At 43.4% G+C, this 9,724-nt stretch overlaps 1 protein-coding gene and 1 pseudogene across 3 annotated transcripts in view; one reads left to right on the forward strand and one right to left on the reverse strand.

The window, feature by feature from the left end:
• Positions 1-4,682, reverse strand: part of CD101 (CD101 molecule) — a 38,704-nt gene extending 34,022 nt beyond the window's left edge. For both annotated transcript variants that reach the window (XM_032249616.1, XM_032249615.1), the window contains exon 1: positions 2,744-4,682. In XM_032249616.1, the coding sequence (XP_032105507.1) occupies positions 2,744-2,786 (43 nt within the window). In that variant the 5' untranslated portion in view covers positions 2,787-4,682. The remainder of the gene's footprint in view (positions 1-2,743) is intronic.
• Positions 4,683-8,522: 3,840 nt separating this feature from the next.
• LOC116531018 lies at positions 8,523-9,176 on the forward strand (annotated as a pseudogene). Its single transcript, XR_004260220.1, has one exon. The product of XR_004260220.1 is annotated as a 60S ribosomal protein L12 pseudogene (transcript).
• The last annotated feature ends 548 nt before the right edge of the window (positions 9,177-9,724 follow it).

Raw genomic sequence — 9,724 nt, forward strand, 5'->3', positions numbered from 1 at the left:
CTCCCAAAGTGCTGGGATTACAGGCTTGAGCCACCGCGCCCGGCCTGGTTAGCTACTTTTGAATAGTAGCTCACATTCTTGTTGGCTGATGAGTACACAGCTTGGTACTGACATACTAACATTGGAATCATGCTTTCAAAACACTAAAAAATTCCCTTACAGTATTGGCTTTCTTTAAAAATCACTGGAATTGTCAAATTTACCATTGCAGTATTATTTCAATGAAAACTATTAGGTTGAACCATATGAAATGGCCCATACTTGATCATTTTTGATATCAAAAAAACAGCAATTTCAAATAATGCTACCTTATACAAAACCTACCTCGGGAAGAGCCAACATAACAAGCAGCTTCTTTCCCTTTGCACATTCAAAAACCCTATATGCTTGGAGGCTGAGATAGCTTCCATCCATACTAAGTGGAATCTTTTTTATTTTTCATGAATGCAATCTCAATAACACAGACAGCCCTTCCCCCAAACCCTCCCATATGAACTGCCCTTATTTGTAGGGCAGCTACTTACGGTTGGGGAAATAGATCAAGCAGACAAAGCGAACTGCTAAGTCCAAGAACTTATGTACCCAGGACAGTAACCTCATATAGCACCATTTTCTATCAGGATTGTTCAGTCCTTATATTTATTGAAAAAAAAAAAAATTGGGACAAAGTATACATTCGCTAAGCAATGTAATTGATTAGTTGATCATTATTTTAATAATTTCTTTCATTTCCCCACTATATTTGTAAGGACAAATAGCAGACTTCCAAAGCTTTTTCAAGTAACTTCCTGGTTTATGTATTCTTCACATCAAAACTGTGCTTCTACACAAAATTAGTGCTTCGGATGAGTCAGAATTTAGAAGACGTAAATCTATAACCCAGTTTAGGTAATTGTTTAAATGGGTTAAGGAAAAGCTTTCAGCTTCCCCTTTTTGAGCCTTGATTACTACTTTCCTCCCCCCAGGCCTTCTAGCTTGCTTACCAAAAAAAGAGAATTTGCAATTCTATGAATTATTGCACAGTGTAAACCCACTTTCCTCCTATAGATGTGGCGAACATACAGTTCAAATACACAAAGCACATACACTTGAGAGTCACACTCAGACAATTTAACCGAACAACAGAAACACACCAGCCCCCAAGGATACCACCAATGCACGTATTCATCAACCCCTGCCAACCCAGTCTGGCAGGCATCCATCACCCAGCAAGTGGTCCTAGTAACTTCTCCTGTAGACTCCAGGTCTGACTCCTACTTCACACTATCATATGTCCCTAGAGACATGAGCACAATTCAACGCAACCAATGATTATTAAGCAACCTCTTTGTGCTGAATACCACATTCTTTCCTTTTAATTCTTTAGCCATAGTCCCAGTCACACCAAGTACAGCTTGGTTTAGTTCCCCAATCTTCCCAGACATTCGGGTTTCTGCAGTAACCCCATCCAGTCTCCCTAAAGCAAGAGTTCTTTTTTTTTTTTAAGATGGAATCTCACTCTGTCGCAGAGGCTGAAGTGCAGTGGCTCAATCTCGGCTCACTGCAACCTCCACCTCCCAAGTTCAAGCGATTCTCCTACCTCAGCCTCCCAAGTAGCTAGGGCCACAGGTGTATGTCACCATGCTTAGCTATAAAGCAAGAGTTCTTAACCTGGGTTCACATGTAGGGTTAAGGGGTCCATAAACTAGGGTGAAAATAATCCTACATCTTTATTGTCATTTTTACCTCTAATGGAAATTTAGCCTTTCTTCAGTTATGAATGTAGACAATAAACCACAGATATTTTCATATCACAGCTACTGAAGATATATTGAAATGTTATTTATGCTCATCATTACTTTGAAATTTGGTGGTTAATAGATCTACCTCTAGATTTGGTATGTAATGCATAAATAAGAAGCAAATGACTGCATTACAATTTATTTAAATATTTTGATACCTGCATTTCAATATGATCGATTTCCTCTATAATCTTATGCATTTTATTTTATGCATTTAAAACATTATTCTGAGATGGGGTCTATTTGGTTTACCAGATGTTAATGGAAACTGTCCCACAAAAAGTACCTGCTATCTGGTTTGAAAGTATTCCATTACCTGCTCAACTCATATGATTCTCCCTTCTACCTCCAAATTTCCTCTTCTTCCATCCTATTCTAACATAGATAAATGCCTCTAGATCAGGCAAGTCCCTCTGTATGGCCCTCAGCAAAGCCAAGAGAATCTTTCTGCATTTCTAGGTCTCTCCGTAGTCAGTTTCCACTTCCACTCACAGGTGAAATCCAGAATCTTCTTTTAGCTTACTAAGTACTTTCATAACCTTTCTTTCCATCCAGTCATATCGGCAAGGCATATTTATCCCATCAAACCTTAATATCAGGCAAAGCTTGAGGTCTCCTTTCAGTTTGGAGCACAAAGCTTTTTTACTGTCTCTTGGGATAATTGGCCCAGGAAGATGAGTAAAGCCAGGGCCAAGCAAAACTGGCAGATCTGGCAACACACGCAAATGTAAAAAACACTGGAATTACATGCATGGGACTCAACTGAGCACTGCGCCTCCCTGGAACTCAAGGATGTCTAGGCAAGCCAAGAACTGTCATCAATAAGTCAAAGTTTATTGCTAACATCAGAAATATATGGCACAGTTATTTCTGTAGTGACTAAATTGTCCTGTTCCATCACCCAGCACCCCGAGTTGACCACCTCCTGTGACAATAGAAACATAAAGGATTATAAAACTTACTCAGAAAGAGAAAGAAAGATGCCACATATGAGATGCCTGCCATTTGGGCCAGCACAGTCCTTTCCTGTCCCCGCAGTGTCACTAACCTTCAGAGGCTGAGTGACAAATGCTGTGCTCTCACTGCAAAGTAAAGAGGAAGCAATAGTGTGGTTTCCAGCCCGCTGAGCAGCAGAGATGGTTTGCAAAAAGCAAAACCGGTTACATTATGTAGCTCTTTGCTAATCACTCAAATTTGAGAGTACAAAAGTTATCTTCATGGTTAAGCCAACAGATATAGATAAAACTAAGAAAAGATGGGCCTCAACCTGGCTCAGTATGTGTCATTTGGTAATGGTGAGAGAATTTAAGTAAACTAAATGAATAAAAAAGCAATCAGAAATGTTCTCTTCGTGGCCCTACTTCTCTGTTTCTTAGGAAAGGAAATGAGTAGAAATTGGAGAAGGCCCCTGGAAAACATGAACGTGGGGCAACACGAGGTGGTGGTGAAGGTTACAGGCTCTAGAGTCAGGTTGCTTGGGTTTGCATGCAGTTTCTGGTTTTAGTAACTATGTAATCTTAGAAAACTTAATTAACCTTTCTAACCCTCATTGCTAAAATGAGGATACTAATAGTATGTGCCCCATAAGATTACTGTGAATGCCAAATGAGCTGATTTATTTAAAGCACTTAAAACAATACCTGGTACATAGTAAGTGCTCAGTGAATATTAGCTACCATCATCACCATCGTGAGACATTCAAGTAAATCTTCATCTGCCCTATGAAGCTACCTTTGCAAAAATTTTAACAGTGAGAAAGTTATGACAGTGAAAGGGATCTCAGCTAACCAACTCCATCTTGCTTCAAACCTCCAAGCTGCCCTTGTTCATTCCTGGATGTAGGCCAAACTAACTTTGGGAGGAATTTAGCTTACAGTTTAATTTTGAAACAAGGAGGATAACTGCCCTTTCTGGAAACAAATCCCCTTCTTGCCTGGGAGCAGACTTCCTTAGTAGGACTAACAAATTAGACACAAGATTGGAAATCATGGTTTAGGAGTCATGCAGCCAGAAGCCACACAATTCCAACCTCCCCAGTTGTTCCTAGGGATGTCACTACCATAAAACCTAAGTTGGTGCTCAAGGTATTTTTCAGACCCTGCATTCTGATGCACCAGCTGGCACCACCCAGGCTGATAATCTGGCTCAGCCAGTTCCTTGATCCCACCCAGGAACAGAAGACTGCAAGAAGAGGCCCCTTCCATCCCCTGTGATGTCATCTCCAAAATGGTCAATCAGCACTCCCCACTCCCTGGCCTGCTATATTATCCTTAATAACTCCAAACTCTGAATTTTCAGGGAGACTGATTTGAGTAATAAAACTCTGGTTTCCCAGTTAGCTGGTTCTGTGTGAATTACACTCTTTCTCTGTTGCAATTCTCCTGTCTTGATAAATCAGTTCTATCAGGGCAGCAGGCAAGGAGAATTCATCGGGCAGTTGCAATAATGGGCAGTTATACCGATGTGAACCCAGATGCTAAAGGTGGCAGAGGAATGCCTAAATGCAACAGTCGGCCCTGAACATAGGCTAATTTAATACTATGCTAGTGTTAGACTTCTCAGGAAGCTTCCACTTAAATCAGATAATCACAAGGCGACGTGTCAACAATCAGTGGGGCACCTATGGGGGTGGTGAAAATTTGTAGGCAGGAGGGAAGGTCAGGATGGATTGAGCTGGGCCAGGTGAGTCAATGAGTCATCTAGAGAGGCAGGGAGCCAAGGTACAGTTGGGGAGAAACCGTCTAGCATAAACGGTTATGTAACACACAGGCTGTACTATCTTCTGGAATAAAGTTTGAAAGAAGGATCTATATAGGTAGGATGGGCAGATCTTAGTGGGCTTTGTGTGCAAAGCCTAAGAGCTTGGCTTTTATTAATACCTTGAAGAAGAGGGGAGCTATTAAGATTTTTTTTCTTTTTTTTTTTTTTGATCAAGTTTCGCTCTTGTTGCCCAGGCTGGAATGCAATGGAGCGATCTCTGCTTACTGCAACCTCCACCTCCTGGGTTCAAGCGATTCTCCTGCCTCAGTCTCCCAAGTAGCTGGGATTATAGGCACGTGCTATCATGCCTGGGTAATTTTGTATTTTTAATAGAGACGGGGTTTCCCCATGTTAGTCAGGCTGGTCTCGAACTCCCAACCTCAGGTGATCAGCCCGCCTCAGCCTCCCAAAGTGCTGGGATGACAGGGGTGAGCCATTGCACCTGGCCTTCTAAGATTTTTAGTAGGAGTACAGCCTGGTTGGATTTTCCTTTTAAGTTGAATTCCTTATGTGTGCATTGCTAACAGGTTGAAAGGTAAAGCAGGGAGACAAGGCTAGAAGCAAGAAGACCAGTTACAAGATTTTTGCAGTTGTCTCTGTGAGCAATCATAAGGGCCTGAAGCAGGGCATTTAAAATAGAGACAAAGGTGGGATAGACAAAATAATCAAAGTTACTGAGTACTCCCTGTGCAGTAAGCACCGTGCCAGGTGCTGGATTTCCATACATAATTAAGATACAGCCTGAAGGACCTGCTGTTTGTGCCATGTGGCATGGTGGAGGTGAGCAGGTAAGAACTTGACTGTCACATCAGAGATATCAGAGAAGGAAGAGGGCATGTCTAATCTGGAGAGGATGAATGAGAGGTCAGTAAAATCTTTAGGAGCTAGGTGGCATTTTAAAGTAAAATTTGTTTTCCTCATGAGAATTATAGTAGAATGGGGTAACATTCTACAAATTCAGGTCTGGAAGCATCTAACTTTATCTGTCTATCTATGTATCTATGTATCTATCTATCTGTCTATCGATTTATTCTACCTATGTATCTGTCTGTGTGTCTATACATCTATCCCTCCATTCACTCATCCATTCTTCTGGTTTTATTCATTAGCAATGATACTTAACAATTAGCCCCCCAGTGAGGGTCAAGTTACAAATATTAAAGTCTTAAGTGAAAGGCCCTGTACCTCCCTTTTCAAGGTACTATGCAAGGCTTGGGAGACAAAAGAGGTGTAAGAGGGCCTTGACCTCCAGGAACTTGGGATCTACTTTAATAAACAACTGAGATTTAAAAAAAAAAACAAACAAAAAACAGCAGCCATATATGGCAAACATCGGTCTGGTATCCGATTTATTGTTCAGGCAAGAAATAACCTGAATTAATAGGCTGAAAAGGCAGGGAATAGCGGCAGGAGGTCATTCAGAAAAGGCTGGTTTTAAAGTCGGTCCTTGGACATCTGGTATGATGCAAATAGGCAGGGAGGAGAAGGAAGGACATTTCAGTGTGGATAAATACAACGTACAGAGGCAGAGGCAGGGACGAGCAGGTTGTATTTAGGGAACAATTGAAGGGCAGTCTGCCTAGGATGGAGATTTCAAACCAACTCTCCAGGGTGCTAACTGTAAAATCAGTGAGGCTCAAATTACAGGAATTTATTCACCATTTCAGTTGGAGAAGTTGGGGGTCACCCCCAGGCGCCAACACTTTAAGCAAATGTGGTGAATGGATTAGTTACTACCGTGTAACAATCACAAAACTTCGGTGGCTTGCAACAGTAAACATTTATTTCTGTTGACAAGGGTGGCTCTGTGCATGTGGCTGTGTTCTGCTGACAGGAGCCGGACGGTCTAGGATGGCCTTGGATCGGACAACTCAGTTCTCTTCCGCATGTCTCTCACATCTCTCTGGCAGGCTGGACTGGCACATTTTCATGGTAATGTCAGGGGTGCAAAAGAACTAGTGGAAACATAACAGCATCTCTTTTTTTTTTTTTTTTTTTTTTTGAGACATAGTTTCACTGTTGTTACCCAGGCTGGAGTGCAATGGCGTGATCTCGGCTCACCGCAACCTCCGCCTCCTGGGTTCAGGCAATTCTCCTGCCTCAGCCTCCTGAGCAGCTGGGATTACAGGCACGCGCCACCATGCCCAGTTAATTTTTTGTAGTTTTAGTAGAGACGGGGTTTCACCATGTTGACCAGGATGGTCTCGATCTCTTGACCTCGTGATCCACCCGCCTCGGCCTCCCAAAGTGCTGGGATTACAGGCGTGAGCCACCGCGCCCGGCCACAACAGCATCTCTTAAAGCTTCTGCTTGCATCGTGACCACCATGGGCCTAAGCAAGCCACGACCAAGTCCAGAACCAAGAGATGGGTTAAGATATATTCTGCCCCTTTATGGAGGGGAACTGCAAAGTGACAGAGCAAAGGGAGAGATTAACACAAACAAACCGAGGTCATCAATGCAATCGATCTGCCATGTGCACTGAAAAGGGAATTATTTTAGAAATAAGCATTGACCACAGAGACAATCATTGCCAATAATAGAGAATATCCTGTATCCATAAAATATATATAACCCAGTAAATGCTATGCGATTTCTCATTCCTGGCTGTTGCCAAAATATTTTTTCTCTTTCCATTTTAGTGGCTTCATCTCTGCCAGAATTTAACATTGACAGGGTGCTGTTGCTTCTTTTCTGGAGGGAAAAAAGCAGCTTTCTGTTGTCAAGAAAAAAAAAGAAAGAAAAGAAAAAATAGAGCCAGCAAGAGAGACAGTTATTCTATTACCTTGGGAATTGTTGCACTGCAATTGTATCATTTGAAAGGAATGTAAAAATGTAATTCCTGAGTCAGATAGAGGGGGAGAGAGACAGTACCGGACAACGAAACCAGGAATGAACTAAAGGAAAAACAAATTCTGTTCTGTTTTAGTTCCTGGAAGATTAATAAAGAGTTCTTTTTCTCAGGTTGATATGCTCCAATATCAGTTCCATAGAACCATAGACATTGCAGGTGTTATGGTCTCTGAGCATAAGCACTCAGGCCCAAGAAATATGTAAACAGGGACCTTTTACACATCAGGCTCTGTGCAAGGCACTTTACAGATAGATACAGTTTTATAGAATGACTCAGGTCACTATGTGGTAGGTATTACTAATCCCATTTTACAGAGGAGAAAACAGACTCAGAGTATATCAATATCATATGGCTGGAAAATGGCTGGATTCTAAGGCTGCCTTCTCACTTTTGGTTCATAGCTCTTTCTAACAAACCTAGCTAGCTGCTCATGATTTACAGGAGGTAGAGTATAAGACAGTGAAGAGCTGGAGGAGGGGGAAAAGCCCTAAGGGGTCAGCAGGAGGCTGATCATGATTTCATCATTTTCCCCACTTGAGCTGTCTGAATTCAGGTCAAATTGATTCCTGCTCCACAGGGCCTGGACCTGCCCATGTAAGGGAGGCTGTGCAGTTGAGCCTCACCTCTGCATGTGTATAACACCAAGCAGTCACACTACAAGAAGGGACCTTGGTGATCTCAGTCAACTTCCTCATACAACAAAGGAAGAAACGGAGGCCTTGCATAGCCCAGTCGTGACCTGGCACCTGTGATGGAGGATGAAGTCCAGGTCCCAACTCCCCGGCCTTCTTGCTCTTCCTTCCCACTGGCCTGGCTTCACCAGGAGCTGATGAATTAACCAAGGCTGAAGGGGTTCTCAAGGTGGGTGACAACTCTTCCTATCTGTGGGGAAGGCATGACCTAGCTTTCTATGGAGGAGGCAAAAAGCATGGGGTATAAAATAGGGCGAATTTAGCTTCCTGGCCAAAGAGGAGAAAGAGAAACAGATGGGATTCCCAGACCGTCTCCTGTTTTCTAAGGGGACGCTTCCTTGGGAAGTGCTATTCTTTAAATTTCTTATGGAGGGTCCATTGACAACAAGATCTGATTAAAAAAAAAAAAATTGGGGGAGGGGAGCAGAATAGGTCTTAAAAAGAGGCAGAAAGGGCTTTCGGCTTTCGGCTCGGAGGAGGCCAAGGTGCAACTTTCTTCGGTTGTCCCGAATCCGGGTTCATCCGACACCAGCCACCTCCACCATGCTGCTGAAGTTCGACCCCAACGAGATCAAAGTCATATACCTGAGGTGCACTGGGGGTGAAGTCGGTGCCACTTCTGCGCTTGCCCCCAATTTCGGCCCCCTGGGTCTGTCTCCAAAAAAGATTGGTGATGACATTGCCAAGGCAACGGGTGACTGGAAGGGCCTGAGGATTACAGTGAAACTGACCGTTCAGAATAGACAGGCCCAGATTGAGGTGGTGCCTTCTGCCTCTGCCCTGATCATCAAAGCCCTCAAGGAACCACCAAGAGACAGAAAGAAACAGAAAAACATTAAACACAGCGGGAATATCACTTTCGATGAGATTGTCAACATTGCTCGACAGATGTGGCACCGATCTTTAGCCAGAGAACTCTCTGGAACCATTAAAGAGATCCTGGGGACTGCCCAGTCTGTGGGCTGTCATGTTGATGGCCGCCATCCTCACGACATCATAGATGACATCAACAGTGGTGCTGTGGAATGCCCAGCTAGTTAAGAAGCACAAAGGAAAATATGTCAATAAAGGTCATTTAACAACTGGTGGGGGGAAAAAAAAGGCAGAAAGGAGGAGAGGGGACAGGAAGCTCCCTTTACCTAGACCCTAGAGCTCTCCTACCCCCTTGGGGCCAGACATCCATCCACTGCTTACTCAGCCCGTCAAGCTCCAGTGTCTCCTATCCTACTAAATAGCTACATTTTTACCCTAGTTCCAAATCACCTCCTTTCCCCTCCTGTCTTCAAACTTCTGACCGTTTCCTGGTGTTCTGCATTCTGTGTGATTTCCTAATTCTCACTGCCACTTGGGCCCACTGAAATCTGGGCATGGATCCACGCAGACTCCCTGGGTCACAACAGTGAACACTGCTCACCTGACCTGGTCTTTCTGTGGCATCAGGTGTGGCTGGCCATTGGCAAACTTGCTTGCAATTCTTTCCTTCCCCCTCTGACACCACTGTCTCACTCACCCCTCTGGAAGTTCTTTCTCAGCCTGCTTCTCGCTGGTTTCTCTTCTCCAGGCCACTTGACATTATAATCTTCTCCGAGGTTCTGTCTTTAACCCTTCTTTCCCCACACTGCTGCGTCTCATTCCCC

Source organism: Sapajus apella, unplaced genomic scaffold (genome assembly GCF_009761245.1).
Source record: "Sapajus apella isolate SASKATOON/1434 unplaced genomic scaffold, GSC_monkey_1.0 scaffold69, whole genome shotgun sequence".
NCBI lineage: Eukaryota > Metazoa > Chordata > Mammalia > Primates > Cebidae > Sapajus > Sapajus apella.